The sequence below is a fragment of the Nanorana parkeri genome, unplaced genomic scaffold, assembly GCF_000935625.1.
Source record: "Nanorana parkeri isolate BGI_ZX_2015 unplaced genomic scaffold, ASM93562v1 scaffold294, whole genome shotgun sequence".
Classification (NCBI taxonomy): Eukaryota; Metazoa; Chordata; class Amphibia; order Anura; family Dicroglossidae; genus Nanorana; species Nanorana parkeri.
This window is the reverse complement of record NW_017306562.1, coordinates 55896-75772: the sequence shown is the minus strand read 5'-3', so window position 1 is coordinate 75772 and position 19877 is coordinate 55896. Positions and strand designations below refer to the sequence as shown.

General features: G+C 41.2%; 1 protein-coding gene across 1 annotated transcript in view; it reads left to right on the top strand.

The window, feature by feature from the left end:
• Positions 1-19877, top strand: part of DPH1 (diphthamide biosynthesis 1) — a 230786-nt gene that overhangs the window by 197685 nt on the left and 13224 nt on the right. Inside the window, exons 8-9 of the mRNA XM_018557659.1 lie at positions 8407-8563; positions 11470-11570. Of these exons, the coding sequence (XP_018413161.1) occupies positions 8407-8563; positions 11470-11570 (258 nt within the window). The remainder of the gene's footprint in view (positions 1-8406; positions 8564-11469; positions 11571-19877) is intronic.

Here is a 19877-nt window from a genome sequence, read left to right as displayed (position 1 = left end):
GATGAGCGGTAACAGCTTTTAAAGCGTCGCCTATGGCCAATTTTGGGTATTATCGTTTTCTGAGGTTTCGCACACGCAATTTTAAGGCTTGACATGTTTGTTGTCTTTTTACCCGACGTGACCCCGTCTTTTATATTTTACCAAAAAATTGGGTAATAATAAATGTTTTATCATTTAATATAGGGGAAACTGTTTTGTTTTTTTTTAATTTCGGTAATTTTTCCTTAATATAGTAAAAAAATAAAAACCCCAGTGGTGAATAAATACCACCAAAAGAAAGTTCTATCTGTCCCCAAAAAAGGATATAAAATTCATTTCAGTACAGCGCTGCATGACGGAATAAATGTCAGTCAAAGTACCGCAGCGCTGAATACTGAAAAATGGCCTGGATGGGAAGGGGGTTTAACACCGTGGATGTCAACTGGTTAAAATAGCCAGTAGCAGGCTGGCTTTTGCTCCCAGCCACTGCCTGCTGTGTTTACATTCAGCAGCCTCAGCAGGCAGCTGTCATTCCCTAGTGTAGTGGAAAGGTAACACTAGGGGTCTAATACCCCTAATGTCACCTTAAAGAGAACCTGTCACCTCCAATGTGCTATCACATTTTCCGATTAATCGAAAAAATAATCAGCCAACTAATTGATTATGAAAATAATCGTTAGTTGCAGCCCTACATTTTATTCCTTAATTCATGGATAAAGCTAAACTCCGGACAGAAATTTTAAAGCATTGTGCTCACCGTCAACAAATATGGTCTTTTGTATTAATCCACTGATGCAGCCATTGTGAAAACATAAATAATAAAGGCTCAGTGTCCCTAATATCTTTGTAAGACCAATGGCCGCTGTGACTCTTTGTCTCCAGGCCACCAGTCATGTAACATCCCCACAGCAGCTCCTTGTTACCTATGGAGACGTAATGACGCCACTGCTGGCTGTAGTGGAGGATCCAGACATTTCAGACTCCTGGTTTGTCCTGCCCACTAAGCTGTGGCTGCCTGAAATGTGTCTAAAAAACCCATCCAATATCACGTCCCATTGATGTCTACAACCCTGCTCTGTCCCGCCCACTAAGCTGTGGCCTGCAAAGTGACATGTGGGATTCTCTAATACTTGCTTTCTTAGCTAGGGCATAGCTGAGGTTTCCACTACACAGTAATTATGTCACCAATTTCTAAAAGGTACTTTACTGAGAAACTGGGTTGTTTTGAAGAATAAAATATTCACATTTACAATGTGCTTATAGACGGGAAGCTTGGGTCATAATTAGTAACCTGCCTGAAGTCCAGCTTTAAGTTAAAAGCCTAACTCGCTCTAATTCAAATTTTTGTTTTTGATAGGGAAGTTTTATAACCTCTCTTAGGGTTTTTCTGCTATATGTGCCCCCAATGGGGAGTTTTCCTTTAACTTCTTGTCCTAGTGACAGGGAGTCGAAGGCACAGAAAGTAATGTAAAATCTCTCCAAAATGGAAAAGAGAAAGCAATAAAACATTTCTTTAGCAGAGTGGGGAAAGGTACAATTCTCAGATTGTTATTGCTGTGCATGCCTTGGTGTCCTGAAGACGCATGTATTCCTTATTTCTAGTCCCGGTGTCATAGTGGGGTCCCTGAGACATCCAGTGAGGGGAAATCTCTCACGTTCTAGCCCTTCCACACTAAGGTCTCGTTCACACCTAGGCGTATTGCATATGCGCGTCTGTCGCGTGTTTTTTTACCGCGATTCGTCGTAAAAAAGTTGCGCGTTTCTGAAGGCTACCTGGCTGTATCCCAATGGAAACGCGCAACAAAACGGCCCAAAGTAGTACCTGTACCTTTTCAGGCGTGGGCCCTTTTGTAGCGCGTTAGGGACGGGCGGAAATACGCCAAGGTGGGAACGAGACCATTGAATACAATGGGATTTAGATTTTTGAGCGTTTTGTAGAGCATTCGTCGAGCGTAGAACGCGCTACAAAACGTTCAGGTGTGAACGAGGGCTAAGACTAAAGGAAACATTTCTTGCTCAGATCCGGTTTTAACATAATAGATGCATTGTGTCTATTACAGTTTTGTATCATATGTTGTGTGACATATGCCCATGTTTATTGTTATTATGTTAATGATAAAGAATAAAACAAACAACACATAGGGACACATGCATCTAAGCAGGAATGAGCAGATACATTTATTTTGAGAATTATTTGAGCATATGTTTTTCTTCTCGTTTTCATGTATTTATAAACCCTTATGGCCTTTCATGTCATGGGTATTAAACTATAATGAATTTACCAGGTTAGTCTCAGCAAATTCCATGAAAATCATAGGTTTCTACAGATTTGTGGAGTCCTGTGGTTCTCAACCCTTTCTGTCACTGGAAAGCTGATGAATGCATATATAAAAAGCTTCTTTTAGTTTAAAAAACATATACAAACATCAGCCAGCACAGTAGCTGGTATTAACTCTCCTTCTCTTTTTGATGTCTGCCTTGGGGAGTCATAAAATTACATTTTGTTATGCCTCCTCCAGCTTGTCTGCTCAGGATGTTGACACTGAATAAGAAGGAAGAGGGAAATAAATGAAAGCATAGACTCTCCAGCTTTCCCATACAAGGAAGCTACTGCACATGTGCACAGTTTGTACTAAGGAACCACAAGAGAAAATGGTGGCTCCTAGAACAATTTGCAGTTTCCATTTTGGCACTCTACAGTAACATTGTTTTTATAATTGAGGACAGCTGCTCTTTAATTGACTGCTATTGGTAGAATATGTTCACGCTTTCTCTTATTATTATCAATCCTTATTGCTTCCCATTTTTTTAAATTTTTTTTTAGCAACCGTGGGGTTTGACATACACCAATAGGTTTGTGTGTGATGAAGACTCAAGCTAGTGGGGGATGATTTCCAATTAGTATACATGAGTCTCTTAAATTTAGAAGTTATGTATTGTATGTGGCTAAGGCTTTACAGTTGTTGTTAATTTATTGATTGGAAGAGTATGTTCTCTAAAAAAAAAAAAGAAGAAGCCAGTGTGAAGAGTAGCCAAGGACTTTCTGCTGATGGCCCTTAAATTTTACTTTAAAATTGGGGTTTCAGTAATATCTTTTGAAAGTACATGGGCGTATGTGACATCTTGTACCTATCTATTGAAATGAGTAAATTGTATCTCAAAACAAAGATTATGTCAAGTGTGTTTACAAGCTAAGTTGCAAAATATGATTTTTGGAAGTTACTGTTAAAATATTGGTGGAAAAAGTGAGGGCTGGATTTCCCACACGGCCTGCAGAGGCCCAGCCTTGGGGCGGCAGGGATGTAGAAAGCAGGGGCAAATGTAAATGTAGAGCAGGGAAGCCGCTTGTTCGTTTACAAGTGATCCCGGCAATGTTGCCAAGATCACTTGTAATAACACTGCAGGTCTGTCCTCCCCCTGCCGTGTACCTCTCTGTAAATCTTCAGGCTCCGTCCTCCCCACGCCATCCGTGTACCTCTCTCCGCCGGATTGAGATCCTCAGGATGGAGAACGTCCGTTCTCCGCTCTGCTCCATGTACACACTGAGACGGGAGAGCTGCACTAGCAGCCTTCCCCTCTCAGCTGTCGCAGGAGTTCCAGCACAGTGCTGCTGTTCAATAAAGAGAACCTGTCACAGTTCAATAAAGAGAATCTGTCACCTCCAAATGCTATCACACAGGGGCTTGTTATTGAGATTGTAGTCCATCACAGAAGCAAGCTTGGAGCGGTGGAAGTAAAAAAAAAATGTGTGGTGTGCAATATAGTGAAATTGAAAGTGTAAAATTATACAGCAATCAATGCAGAATGGCACTGGCTATAGAGAACTACAAATCCCAGCAATAGTACATTATAGCAGGAGGTATTCTGCATTGTGCTGTATAATGTACTATTGCTGGAATGTGTTGTATTCCTCTATAACTGGTGGTATTCTGCATTGCGCTGTATAGAGGAAAATCCCAGCAATAGTACATTATACAGCACAATGCAGAATACCACCAGCTATAGAGCAATACAACAAATCCCAGCAATAATACATTATACAGTAGCGCAATGTAGAATACCACCAGCTATAGAGGAATACAACAAATCCCAGCAAAAATACATTATAGTATAATGTATTATACAATTAATGTAACAACTAATCGACTAAGCCGATTATAATTGATAGAATCAAAAGTCGATTAGTTGCCCCTGTTAGCGGCTCCACACAATCCGCGCGCCGCACCTCCTCCCCGCCTAACGCTCGCCGCTGACAGACGCCCCCACAATTGGCACAGAGATGCGGGGAGAAGAAGCAAGGTGGAGCAGGCGTGGGCGAACGACTTTCTCAATTTAGAATGACTTGTACAAAAAATTATCTGGGAATAAATATGGTGAATGTTGCTCCAATCCACATAATCTGTTAGTCACAATCAGGTGTTGATTGCATTTGCATAATTGGAGTCTAGGAGGTGTTATTAGCCTGCCCAGAGAGGTGTTAAAACAGCATTGTATGTGGCAGACGATAGATGTCTCACCCCCACCTCTACCACCCCCCCACCTCTATTCAAGCTTGATTTCTCCATTTTTACATAAATGGCCACTTTCACACCTCTTTTAAACCAGTCTTCCTCCCTGTCTAGGATGCGTACTTGACTGTCTTCAAAGGAATGACCTTTTTCCTATAGATGTAGGTATACTACAGAATCTTGACCAGAGGGTTTTGTTCTTCTATGCTGCGCCATACGCTGGTGTAGCTGCGAATTTGTTTCATCAACATACAATTCTGAGCACTCCTCACTGCACTGAACTGCATACACAATGTTGTTCATCTTGTGTTTTGGTGTTGGGTCTTTTGGGTGAGCCAGGTGTTGCCTCAGTGTATTGCTGGGTTTAAAGCAGACAGGGATGTGATGTTTTTTTTAAAACCCTTCTGAGTTTCTCAGACACCCCAGCTAATTCTTCCGTTTGTCATGCTTTTCACCCTCACTGGTACTCTTGGCATTCTTTCCTCTCCTTTTTTCTGTTTTGACAAAAGCCCAGTCTGGCTACCCGCAAGTTTTAAGGGCCCCCCTGAGGCGTCTGAATTCCTTCGTCTTGGCCTCTGTTCTGGTGGGAATTTTCTCTGCCCGGTGTTGTAGAGTCCTGATGACTCCCAGTTTGTGGTCTAAAGGGTGGTGGGAGTCAAATAGCAAGTACTGGTCCGTGTGTGTTGGTTTTCGGTAGACTTCTATTTCTAGCCTCCTTCCGTCGTCTAATGCTACTAAACAATCCAAAAAAGCCAGTTTGTTGTTTTGCATATCATTCCGCGTAAAGTTATGTTATGATCCACTGAGTTGGTATGGTCAGTGAAAGCCTGTAACTCTTGTTTGTGAATCTTAACCCAAGTGTCATCCACATATCTGAACCAATGACTGGGTGTAATTCCCTTGAAGGTGGTCAGGGCCTTGCTTTCTACTTCCTCCATGTACAGGTTCCCCACAATAGGTGAAGCTGGAGATCCCATGGCACAGCATTGTTACTGCCTGTAGAACTTGTCCTAGGCAGCAGAACAGAACTTAATCCAGATCAAGTGTGTGCCTTATTGGACCTTTGCCTGGGTACCACCTATTTCAAGTACCGTACCAGGACAAGTTCTACAGGCAGCCCTAGTATCTACATACTTTTAGCCATATAGGTAGGTGTGATTGTCAGATGTCCACAGACTTTTGGCCATACAGTGTATCTGCCTTCTGTTAGAAATAAAAAAAAGAATAGAAATAAATCCCTTGCCAGAATTCAGAATATCAGCATCTTTGTATACAGCAGTGTGTCTTCATGCAAATTCATATTTTATTTTAAACACACACACACACACACACACACACACATACCAAAAAAAAATAATCATAGTTTTGGGTGTGTTTGTTCTGTGCGTTTGTGCTTTTTCTCGCCTTAGGAGCCCTGCTGTAAGGACTTGCCACTGTGAAGTTCCACCATTGATTCCTTTCCTCTTATTTAATGCTGTAATGTAATTGTGCCCTTTTAAAGTCATTGACTGTGACCCATACATTAATGAAGGAGCAAGGAGCTAAAAACATGATTAGTGGAGAAACATAACAATGGTTGTGATTTGCAGCAGGAATCTGAATGTAAGAACATCAGGCATATGGGCGTGCAGCATAAAATATGCTCCAGCGTTTTTGTGCCCAAAGGATGTATTGACAGAATATGTTGGACAAGAGTATATGCGTGTAAACATTGTTACTTGTGTTTACGTGTATGTATGTATGTATGCGTTGATTTCAGAATGTGAAACTTACCAGCATTTACACGTATATACCCAAGCATTGCATATTCTGTTAATACATTTGTATGGTCACAAAAACGCAGCAGCTGGGCTCTGGGGGGCTGCAAATACAGATGTATTTCACTCTGTATGCCTATAAGGCTATATATACATCTGTGTGTATGAGGCCTTCGTATTCCCCGGCCAGAATTGTTTATTTAGTTGTCATTTCAATGGCATTTACCTGGTGGGAAGGATACATTTAGGAAAGCTTTCCTTGGTTCATAGGAGAACACATGGGCTCTCTTCTTTCTTGGAATTTGAAATGGCTTTTCTGGGTGTCCCAACAAATGAATTTTGTGAGGTTTAAACCTGGGTCAAAACATTCTGATTGGATGCTAAAACATGCTAAAAGTGTAAAATATGCAAGTAGGTGATTTTGTGGTTCCAACTCAAGGGGCAATGAGCATTCTAATTATTTGGCAGTAACTATGATATCAATAACACAGAAGTGAGTTATATTTTGTTTTGTGAAACCAGGATCTCTGCTGGTGCTATTGTCTTGTGGGAGTTATTTAATTTTCTATATCATTTAAAGGCACGAAATATGCATGTTTTCCAGTTTGAAAAGTGATGATGTGGAAAACATGTATTATTATAAATGTAATCAATGTTCTTGATACAAACACTAAAGGTGCCCATACACCTTACGATTATCTTACGATAATCGTATGCGATCGACTTTTCGTACGACAATCGTAACGTGTGAATAGAGTGCCCGACCGATAGTACTGTACAATCGTACGACTTTTGACGGTCAAGCATGTTTGAAAACTTTGGTTGATCGTACGATGTTCGCATGGTTGGTGGCGTTTCCGTCCGTCAAAAGTCGTACGATTAACACTGCGCATGCGCAAACTAAAATAAGGTCAATTACCGCAAGTCGTCCAGGTGTTTTTTTCTAACTACCGCTGATTGAACCTTGCGATAATCGGGGCAGGATGGGGCCGTCGTACGAAAATCGTACGACGGTTCGATCATCGGACGAAAAGTTTCGTCCGATAATCGTAAGGTGTATGGGCACCTTAAAGGGTAAAGAGTTTGTAGAAGGCAGGAGAAGTGAACAATCTAGGCCAACATAGCTGATTTGGAAACATTCTCCAATTCAGCTCACTTTCCAGTTCAGATATGTTGTCCTAGATTGTTCACTTCTCCTGCCTTCCCCAAACTATTCACCCTTTTGTGAATAGCCCTGAAAGTGTGCCAAAAATGTAGATTTATATTTCTATTTGGTGTATTTTTTTAAACTACAAAAAAGAATACATTAACAAATTCAACAAAAATTCAAAAATATATATTTTTATGAAAAGTATAAACATTTTATATAGGAAAAAAATAGCTACGGGTTGAAAGAAGTGGAAGGAGTTTTTCAGATCTAGATGGGTTTATCTGGGGATAACTAGGAAAGACTTTAAAAAAAACAAAAAACTTGTACTTCCAGGTTTGCTTGAGTTACTCGTGTAAAAAAAGAAAAAAAAAGTTGCAGCTAACTACAATATATCAATTTGTCTATTTTTTATCAAGCACTGATGCTGAAATACCTGTTTCTGACAATTGGTGCTTATAGCAATCAGGGCTTCAGTTTTCAAACAGACAGCAGGTCTGGGAGTCAATACGTGTATGCGTATGTGCAGAGGTGTGAAGGACCCTAGGATTTACAGAGATGCAAGTGATGTAAAACTACACCCCACCCTAACGGAGCTGTCAGCACCATCTTTTAAGTGGTCTAAGAAGTTTGCAGAACCGTTTATACCAAATCAAGTGTGTAACATTTTATTGGACTGTACATCCTCTATAGCCTTTTCTCGCAATATTAGGACTGTTGTACAGGGTCAGTAGCGTACTGTATATGTCTGTAACAAAGTTGCATTATTGGAAAACATTTATGTAAGAACCACCTGTGCATTACACATTTAATGTTGATATTCCGCAGTAGTAAAAATCCAATCTGTCAAACCTGTAGTCATTTTTTGTAAATGGAGGTACCTATTAGGGATATTGTGGCTGGCAGCAGGTATGTGCAATCAGTCCCTAGCTGTCTGGGTACCCGGTCATTACATTTACAGCTGAGTTGGTGGTTATCTATACAAGGGTTGACTCTATTCCCTTTATTACTGTAGGTATGATCCATATAATAAAGCTTTCTCCAGGGAGTACTACAACCACAGTGCCATGCTGGAAAATCGAAGTCAAGCAATCAAGTCTGCCACTGGTGCTAAAATGTGGGGCCTCATTCTCGGTACTTTGGGACGTCAGGGTTCACCTAAAATCCTGGAGGTAAGGACATAGCTGGCTTGCTTGTAGTAATCAAGCATGAACAAAATTAAATTCTACTTGTTCGTTATCCAGCTTTTGATTAGACTCACACCTGTGTCTTCTTCTTTAAGACACTCACTGTCTCTCTCTCTCTTTTTTTTTTTTTTCGTTTAATGCAGCTTCTCATTAATTGAAAATCGCTGGAGGATTTGACACTGAAGTATGTGATGATGACTGAAGTTAGAGAACAAGTGATTTCTTAAAATATTACTTGTAACTGCTTCACTGCCAAAAACGCAGAGTAGAATCTGATCCAGTGGTTTTCAGGATTGATCTAATGGTTAACACATTGATAGAGGACAGTAAAGACCAGCAGTAATCTGTCCCCATCGGCTCGCTCTCCGTACCTGAACGTAATCCTGTTTCATGAATTCACCTCCCCTCCTCTAGGGAGATACATTTTTAGTCCTTGTTAATCTCAGCAAAGATTTGTTTTTCTCCTCATTTACATCTTTCTTTGCAAATAAGGAAGAGTGAGGTCACTGTCACCCTCTCATTTTTAGTCTCCAAAGCAGATCATTAAAATGGACACATGGCATGTAGGCCCGAGTCCATGGCATGTAGGCCCGAGTCCAGAACTGGTGGCGGTTCTGAAAGATTCTACTCAGCAGAGAGGAGATGGTGTAGGTGCTTTAGTGCCATGCTGTGTGTGGGGAAGGATTGAGTGTTGTGTGACTGCTCCAATTAGCTCCGGGGGAGTTCCAGTTGTCTGAGTGGGGCACTGGTAGTGAGAGGTGTCATTTGTTTGTGTGAAGGGTTGTGGGGGTGGATTGGTGTGTGTGTGTGTGTGTGTGCACACGTGTTGGATTACTGCTTTGTCTATGGATTAGGTCTTCATATTTTACCAGGGTCTTTTGTTTTAGCTCCCAGCAGCACCCTGTCGCGTTGCTGCTAATGAGTATTCCTCTGTCTACCCTGTGTAACGAGGACAGGTCTCATTAATCTATTGGCTGCAATTACAGAACCACAATTATTATTTGCACTTCTCATTAAATGAACTTGGAATGGTTATTGTTGGTTATTTATCCATCCACTCCCATCCCATGTGGAAAACAGGGGGCCTTAATTAACTTCCAGCATGCGAATCAAGGCAGGAGCTCAAGCAGTAGGGGTGTGTGACAGGGAATCATTGCGTAAGAAATAATTTGTCATCCTCACCCTGTCCCCACGTCTCAGGTAGACATCAGAAGCACATTTTCTAATAAAATGCCTTCTTGCCTCCCATGTCAGCTAAAGTGATGTGTAATAAATAATGATAGTGAAAATCCATTAACTGCTCACCTGCTGGTGGTCTACTAGGCACACTCCGATTCAGGCAGCGATCCCATGGCAGTATTAGTAACGCAGGCTGAAGGGAGCTGAAGCGACACTAACACAAAGGGTGAAGGTCTGAAGGGGAGGCTAAATAAAAAATATGTTAAAATACATTTTCCCTTCCTGCATAAAATCAAATTATGTTCCACTAAAGCAAGGCCAGGCAAATGTGAATAGATTAATTGTGTCTGAGGTCACAGACCTGCTGCTGTTTTCATGTTGTTGAATATAAATAAATATTACGCTAAAAAAGAGAAAGATTATTGGAGTGCACAAGGACCATAACAATATGATTGTCAAGAGTTAGGCCCCTTTCTTATTGAGGCAATTATATAATAAGGCTTTTATATAATGGCAGTGTGCTGTATTTATTAATTCTGTACCAAAAGCAAATCTTCAATCGCACACTTATGTTCAAGGTGACATGTAAAAGTAAGAAAGCTCACTTACTATGTGATCTATTGTAAATTCAGAAGGTTTTCATGGACATGCCTCTGGGTAGGTCAACAACTATGTAAAGTGACTTCTGTGTTAGTAAACTTTTGATGGTGTGAGGCCTGGGAGTACATATCCTTTTAATTTTGTCCATCTGGAAAATAGATACAAATATATGTAGTGGCTAATTACAGCATTGCTAGTGACAGTTGGTTAGTTCAGGAGTCTAGGATGCTCTGCACCATAGCACAAAGGCAGGAGGAAACCTTAACATAATTGCCACTGCACCCCTACACCTTTGTCTGAATTGTTGGGGTGCTAACCTTTGATTGCAGCAGGCCTTGTGAAAGGTGGACTGAGTGAGAACTTTGCTGCCTTTTAACCTGGTTGGAAGGACTTCCCCGTTAACATTGTAGGCAGAATAGCCTGTATATATTCCTGCTGCATAGTTTATTGAATTAATAACCAACAGTGTTTAAGACACCAGCACTGGTACTTTGCCGTATGCCCCAAGTTGAACAGTTCACCAAGTGACAGCCCATTGGGCCTGCAGGGTGGTTCACCAGAGACCTAAATGCAAAAAGAAATATGGTGGGTTTGGATGCATATTGATTCTAATGAAGACTAGATACTAGCTTGGGTTTGGAGCGAACCCAGTTCACCTGAGTTTGTCTAAGCCCGCTCAAAACTGAGACTGCCACCCCTCCTCCCGAACCAATCAGTGGCAGTACTTGCCTGCCGCTTTGTGATGTATAGCTGTAGGGCGGGGAATGCGCCTCTCTGCAACTGATTGGGCTGGGAGGGGTGGTAGTCACAATTTTGAGCAGGCTTGGGTGAACTAAAATGCATCTGGCCTTTCTGAAAAGCATGGGAGGAAGATGCTGACCCATATGTATGCATGTATATGTATTACAACTACAATACTTATATTACAATGAGTTCCATTCATACTGTTTTGCTAATAAAACCTTTAGCGCACATATCAGCTTGTTATTCTGTAGCTTCTGACTTAATTAAGACGTACTCTCTGAGGGATGAGGTTTGGATTGCTGCCTTACCCCAAAAAAGCTCTCCTCTTTTTTGTGTAACACACTGTGCCTCTCTCTCCCTTCTCCCAGCACCTGGAGTCACGTCTACAGGCTCTCGGCTGTCGTTACGTGCGGCTTCTGCTGTCGGAAATCTTCCCTAATAAACTCAAGCTGTTCCCAGAGGTGGAAGCGTGAGTACAGAGAGCAAAGCTGTAAACACAGACACACACTGTGCACAGTCCTCAGCATGGGGTGAAATTAGGAGGGGACTTGCTTGCAACTTGACACGAATACACTGCCACTTCCCAACCGGATAATGTCATTATGTAAAGCGGTATTTTGTCTGAAAACATCCCGGTGGAACTGCACTTTGGGTCATTGTTGGCCTTACATATAGAACATGTCTTTATTTGCTTCCTTATTTGCACATGTAGACTACTAAGCACTGAATACTGTGGGCTCATTCAGATGGAATGAAAAGTGCTACAGTGAGACGAAGGTTAATTTTGTGCACTCTAATGGACATCAGCACATGTGTGATTGCATCCATTTATCTTTTGTGAAAGGAGATGTCATCAACATATGGCACATCCCAGTACTGCAGTAAATTTTGAGGCACCTAAGATGCAAAGTAGGATTTCTTTGTGCTTGCCAAGGTTTACTGCAGCAATGCTTTGCATGTGAATGACAGACACACAGAAAAATAGAGGCAGGCATACGTGTGTTTACATGGGGAATAGTACCAGGTAATAAACTGTCTAATGAACCTCATCACCCATGTAAATGGGGCCTATAGATGTTATACTTTATGCATGTGCTTTTTGCAAAGTTAAGTTAGCTTTAGATCTAGTGTGAACATTTTAAAGCTCAACTGCTGACAGATATAAAACACCAATTAATAAAGTTATGTTTTCAACCAGAACTCATTACATACATTAAAGGCAACTATTATGAGTACCTGAATCTGACTTATTAGCCTCCTATCATTCTTTGTACAGAAGCACTCAGACTGGGAGTGGGAGGGTCAGAACTAGAAGCCAGTCCGTTGTGATGCAGTGCACCTGTGCTGACAAGAGACATAGTGCCAGAAGGACAGAGGAGAGAGATGACCTAATCATTTTTTCTGCTCTCCTTCACTGTTCAATTACAATCTTGGGGGCAGGAAAGTGACCAGGCTGTAGTGTGTAAGAAAAACCTGGTCATCAGCCTGGCTGAGCTGTCAGACAGGGCTGTTGGCTGTTTAAATCTCTGGGCAGAACTCTTAAAAGTGAAAGTACCTTAACTATCAACAAAAATGTAACTTGTGTATCACTCAGCTGTAGATCCTCAAATCATCTCTGAATTGGTGCTGACACTGTCCTTCCTTCTGGATGTTGGTTACTTTTGTTCCCCATGGTCCATGTGTGTTGTAAAGTAGCCACCACTCCAAGCTCACTCCTGTGATGGATTACAATCTCATCTTTAGTTTACTCATTTTATCTTGAAGTTATAGTCTATGACTGGAGTGAGTTTGGGTTGGTTGCTGCTTTACAATACACACAGGTAGTCACCCTCCAGAAGGAAGGACAGTGTCAGCACCAATTCGGAGATAATTTGAGGATCTACAGCTGAGTGATACACAAATAAGATAGATTTTTGTTAACAGTTAAGGTACTTGAACGCATTTTTAAGACTTAACTTCTGAGTTTAGTATCACGTTAAAGTGTTCAGCTTAGATGGCACTAAAGAGAACAGCACTCAAGGAGTCTAGTAAAGTAGTTAAGTTGAAGAGGCCCAATGCTACAAAATAAAAAATTTCTGTTAATTTTGTTTTGGGAAATTGGGAGAGCAGTTTTGAGAAATGTTTCTGCAATGCTCTTTTGTAAAAGTGGCTTTTGAAGGTCAATGGTTGCATCCCTTCATGTCTAGCACAAAACAACTTCAGTCTCTCACACCAAATACCAGTTTTGGCCTTTCTTTTTCCTTGCTGTTATAGTACCGTTTCAAATTGCAGGCTTTAAGCCAGCTTCACCAATGCAGAGTAACTACTCCCCTTACTTTATGTCTTTCAAAATAATCATCCTTGTTACAGGTTGCAGTCTTGTAAAAGATACTTTAACTGCAGTACCATAAAAAACGATTGAATATTTATCACACTTCATCAATAGAAACAGTGCAATAAATGCACTCAGAACTTTCCCCTGTGTATCAGGGGCTGACATAGATGCCTGTTGCCTTGCATGATATTGATTGTCCTCCAAAACACAATTGCACCATGTACCTGGCCTTTTTGGTAAAAAAAACAGGTCTTAAACAGACCTGCTATGGGTAAAATTAAATAATTTGAGAGGAAGCTCTGATGTGAGGAAGCAAAACCCTGCCCCTACCAAGAAAATCACTGTGCAGGTAGTAGGAGCACCAAAACCTAGCGCAATGAAAAGAAGTAGCAACACAGAGACTTTCGGCATTGGTTCAAAGTAGCAGGGGAGGGGGATACAGGTCTGTGTTTTGCTCTAGATTACAAAACCAGTGGGATGCGAAACTCCTAGAAGGAGCCTTGGTGGAATGCCGTGTAGCCTTGGAGTGGACCCGATGTCACTGGTAAAGAAGGCCGAAGGGCAGTAGCGGCTGGATGGATGAGTCACCAGTGGCTGCAGCAGTGGTGGTGGAGGGCAGCGGTGTGTGGTGTAGCCAGTCTGCTAAAAAACTGAAGACTGGTTCTAATCTGGACCTCTGGGGTGGATGGCTTCAGGTGGAACTGAAGATCAGCCGTCTGTGTCCTGCTGAGCCAGGCAGGTGGGCTGTGATGCTCCCCTGGCTTGGTGGCAGATCGTCCCAGAGAGACAGGTGTCCAGGGCAGGGCCAGAGCCTAAAGTCCAATGTCCAACAAGCATTGACCGGACAATTTGCTGTAGATGGTGAAAAAGTACCCCTGGACTACAAGTAGGCACAGGTTGAAGAATCTCTATCACCAACATCTGCCTGTCCTTGGAAAACTGATATTGAATGGATGCAATAACCGCGAGTACACGGCATTCCACCAAGGCTCCTAGGTGTTCCACATCTCACTGGTTCATACATGAGATCAAAACAGACACGTACCCCCTCCACAACAACATTCTCCGCTACTTTGAACCAACTCCACAAATCTCTGTGTTGCTACACACACATGAGTGCAACATTGTTATTCTACATTCCACTGTGTCCATCAGTTTTCATTGCGCTAGGTTGTGGCACTCTTGCTTGTTCTTTTTGTTTTTGCTATAGCTTCGCCAAAAGATACCGCTACTTGCGATCATTGGAGCCGCGCAGCTGAACCAACCCGGAGGCCACCATTTCCCCGCAACAGGAGTATGCTTGCCACCATCCATAACTGTTTAAAAACCATGCAGATAGTGGTATGTCAGTAAGCATGGTATGTCAGTAATGGGGAAAAAAAATCAGCTGCAAGTAGCACACTGGTAATACTATCGACCAGTCTTTTGCCCTCTGTCTGCCTTACTTTAGGAACAGCTTCCAGTGTTCAGTTCTCTTTTATGTGGACCTTTGACCCTACTGTGTGCTTAACAGGAACTATACTCTACCACTTTGCAGCCATAATGGTGTGCAAATATGTAATTGAAACAATACATTATTTAGTTATTTAATCCTAACACAACAGTGCCACTATGAGTCCCCCAACTGTCCCATCAGTGTATTGCCAAGCTAAATCGGCCCTTCTTTTCTGTTGCAGGCAGAGGCTAACTCATTCAAGAACAGTCTGCTCCGGCTTTAGAAAACAGCCCACTCTTGTGTTAGCCTCTGCCAACGCCGGACGCCACAGTGTACCTAACTCCCCTGCAGCTTCTAGTTGAGGTTGAGCCAGCAGAGGAGGGTGGCACTGACTTCTAAGAAATAAGATGTGCATATTTTGTTTGTGAAGAATTATGGCTGCATTCAGTCTTAAAATTTTGGCAAAAGTTGCTCTCTAACAGATGGATGATGGTCCTACTGATGCTTAAGATGAAAGTTTCTAGCGCAGTCTGAAGCTAAGTTTTATTTTTAAATTAAAATAATATCCTCATTAAATCCCCCCAAAAATGTTTTTTCACTGCCTACAAGTACTCAATGCATATACCATATATGATAGACAAAATGAACAAGATCCTAATAGCTAATGTCACTGCTCATAGGAAGCGATGTCATCATACTTGTAAAAACATAACATATACTGTATGGTGAATAAAAAGTGAAATAAAGCAGACCATTAATTTCCCCAGGGTCCTTTACATAAATGACTTGCATATGTTAAGGCTAGATCCACAACAAATGCATTGAGGCTGTTTTTTCCAGGGCAGCCCCAATGCAAGACTAGGCAATTTGCCTGGTCATTGAAGGGCACAGTTCACTCCACAGAGTTGCGGTGGTGTACGCTGAAAAAAAGTACTTTATTTTAGCGCAATGGGCCACGATGTGGTACAACTGCATTGCACCGTGCTGTCCCAATAGCACTTAATGAAATGTGACTTGTGACATTTCTATATTTCTATAACTATAAGAGCTCATTCACAAAAGAAGGCATGTGTTGTTGTACTGATGTGTTTTAGATGGATTGTGAATTAACTACAATGACAAACTGCTGGAGTGAACAGACTCCATGTGAATGAGCCCTGAATATGTTAATGGTGCCCTGCCTTAATATGACCATTTTTTTTATTTTTTTTTATTTTTATTGATAGGCTAAGGGTGATCATTTGCGCTGCGGTCAGGGCGGTAATTTGGGCTGTGAATATGACTGTTGTTATATTTGTGATGATGGTGGTAATGTGGGCTTTGGATATAGTTGTGGTTATGTTTGTGGTTAGGGAGGTAATTTGGGCTGCAGTTAGGGAGGTAATTTGGGCTGCAGTTAGGGAGGTAATTTGGGCTGCGGTTAGGGCGTTAATTTGGGCTGCGGTTAGGGCGTTAATTTGGGCTGCGGTTAGGGCGGTAATTTGGGCTGCGGTTAGGGCGGTAATTTGGGCTGCGGTTAAGAAGGTAATTTGGGCTGCGGTTAGGGAGGTAATTTGGGCTGTGAATATGGTTGTGGTTATATTTGTGATGAGGGTGGTAATTTGGGTCTTGGATATGGTTGTGGTTACGTTTGTGGTTAGGGCGGTAATTTGGGGTAACGTTCGGGGGGTTATTTGTTCTACAGTTATGGCAGTAAATTGGGTTGTGCTTAGGCCATATTTTGGGCTGCGGTTAGGGCAGTGGCAAGCTAGAGTTTCAAGGGCGAGAAAAAAAGAATACTCAGTTCTAAGCCTTTCCTTTTTAACGCTGAAATAAGAGGTGCATACTTTTATTGTCAAAAAGTCTTGTCTGAGCTAAAGAAAAAATCCAATGTGCGCAGGAATACCGATGGGAGTATGAAAGAGATCAGCACAAAACCTACTGTAGGCATTGAGCTTATAACATGTTTGGTACTTTAAGGGTTTATGAAGGACTGGATAACTGGTTAAATACATTTAGATACAAGGATCACCACACATAGCAAAATGCTCTTTAAATTGGAACTTATGTATTACCAGCAATTATATACCCCTTCGGAACATATGAAGGTCACCATAGTTTTCATGGTTTAATATAGTGAAGGAACATTTGTGTGACCTCAAATATTCTTGTATTTTGCAAAGGGAGCACATTACTCATATAATAACATTACTATTACATACACACTCATCTATTTCCTATATTTGTAGTCGACGTTCAACTGAAGCCATATAACTGAAATGTAAAAATATTACTTTGAAGACATTTGTTAGTCTTTTTTTTTATGTAATGGACTTACTGCACTGTCTTCTGAAAAGCTTTTAGGTGCAAACCGTTTAGAGTTGTGAACAGATCTGGCAAGTGTTCTAACATTCTAGACACAAAAAAAGAAATAATAGACGTAAGAAAGAAGAAGAAAAAAATAAAGCTAACAAAAATCCCCTTAACTGTTTATACTTAACAAGAACAGTAAAGTTAAGAGCATTAATGAGATGCCTATTATTTCTGACCTGATGAAAAGAAGAGGTTAGCTCCCGAAAGCTTGTTAGGAGAAAATGCAGCCAGTCCATTAAAAAAAGTATCATAAACCACAAATGTGGTGGAACATCATCCTTCACCGGACTGAACTGGATGCTACATTAAATTATAAACAGAATATTTTATGACTGGTTTTTAAAGGCTGAACAACTTTTCTTTTTTTGTTATGTAGTTTCAAATCTCATTTTTCTTAACCCTTTCGACCCTCAAGGCGACAGCTTCATGCTTAAGAAGTTCTCACATAGTCATCAAAGGGTCACAACCAGTCCACTATTCACTACGGGGCCGATATATATGACTGATGTGCTTACAGAAAAGATTCTTGTTCCCCAAAGCAACAAATAAAAACTCTTTTCCTCCATTTTTAAACCTGAGCTGTAGAAAAGATAGTTGGGAGACTCATGTTATGGGCAACAAGGCTTTTTCTACTTCCTGTAGCACATTTTATTCAGGTACTTATCATTGTTATATTAGGACTTGAAGTGTATCTAAATCCAAGAAACAAAGCAAATTATTTTGTAAAGCACCGCACAAACTATAGGCGCTATATAAATCCTGTATAATAATAATAGCAATGTAATATATTGCAGCTTACTGGTCCTTAGATGTGGTGGGAGCATTAGTTTTAATTTATTTGGCTTTTTCTCCTTCTTTGTCACCTAGTGATCCTGCTGGTAACTCACTTCTATCTTAGGGCAACAATGCTCTCTCACGGTATAGTATTTATGAGCAGTGTTGTCACCCTGAGACAAGAGGCATGTTAAGACTTCAGTACACCATCCCTTCTCCTCCTCTTCTTAATATAGAGGGAGGTGCTCTCTAGTCCTAACACACTTAAGCCTGTGACACACTGCATGCGAAGCAGCGGCGCGCAGACCTTCGTCTGCAGTGTGTCTTTTCATTTTTGATCCGGCGTGTCAGCTTGCAAGGGCTAGCATAGCTAAGCATTCTGAGATGAAAAATGTCATCTTCAGTCAATCGGCTCGCGCATATAAACCCATGTCAGGATGTGAAGTCCATCGATTGGCTGAAGATGAAGTCTTTCATCTGGCTGCACTCAGTTCCACGCCTCTCATTTTGTCATAGGCTTTAATGTCCTAGGGTGACGATGCTAGCTTATTGTACTGTATTTACGAAGGAATACATTGACATATAAGGATCAGGTAAGTAAAACCATTTTTCCTGTCCCCTAGACATTTAGAGTCATAGTCAAAAATATTGGCACTCCTGCATTTCTGTCAGATAATGCACCACTTCTCGCAGAAAATTGTTGCAATTACAAATGTTTAGGCATTCTCATGTTTATTTCATTTGTTTGTATTGGTATGACACAAAAAAGTGGAGAAAAAAATGACAAATCTGACACATTCCACGAAAAAAACTCCAAAATGGACTGGACAAAATTATTGGCACCCTCAATTAATATTTGGTAGCACAGCCCTTGGAAAAAATAAACTGAAATCAATTGCTTCCTGTAAACATCAATGAGTTTCTTAACCTCTCTACAGTAATTTTGGACCACTCTTCTTTCGCCAACTGCTCCGGGTCTCTCCGATTGGAAGGGTTCCTTTTCCCAACTGCTGTTTTGAGATCTCTGGCCAATCCAGTACTCTCCAGCGCTTTGTCTGAAACCAATTCTGGGTGCTTTTGACACGTGCTTTCGGTCATTGTTCTGCTGTAAGACCCATGACCTCTGACGGAGACCCAACTTTCTGACAATGGGCCCTGCACTGCAGCCCAGAATTCTTTGGTAGTATATAGATTTCATAATGCCATACATACAGTCAAGACATCCAGTGCCTGGAGCAGCACAGCAACCCCAAAATATCAGTGAACCTCCACCATGTTTGACTGTAGGGACTGTGTTATTTTCTTTAAAGGTCTCATTTCTTTTTCTGAAAACAATAGAATTATGGGCTTTGCCAAAAACCTGTAATTTTGTTTCGTCTGTTCACAGCACATTTTACCAAAGGGATTTTGGCTTCCTCAGGTACGTTTTGGCAAACTCCAATCTGGCTTTTTTATGTTTCTGTGTCAGCAGTGGGGTCCTCCTTGGTCTCCTACCATAGTGTCCCTTTTCATTCAGATGGCGACGTATAGTGCAAGCTGACACCGTTGTACCCTGTGCCTGAAGGTCAGCTTGAATTTGTCTGGTAGTAACATTAAGATCTCTGGAGATGGACTTGTAACCTTGAGATTTTTTATGCTTTTCCACAAAAACTTGGAATGCAATTATTTCTTGCAATTTGGAGAAGGTGCCAATAATTTTGTCCAGTCCATTTTTTGAGTTTTGTGTGGGATGTGTCAGATTTTGTTTTTTTTTTTCTCCACTTTTTTGTGTCATACCAATACAAACAAAAGAAATAAACCTGAGAATGCCTAAACATTTGTAATTACAACAGTTTTCTGCGAGAAGTGGTGCATTATTTGACAGAAATGCAGGGGTGCCAGTATTTTTGGCCATGAATGTA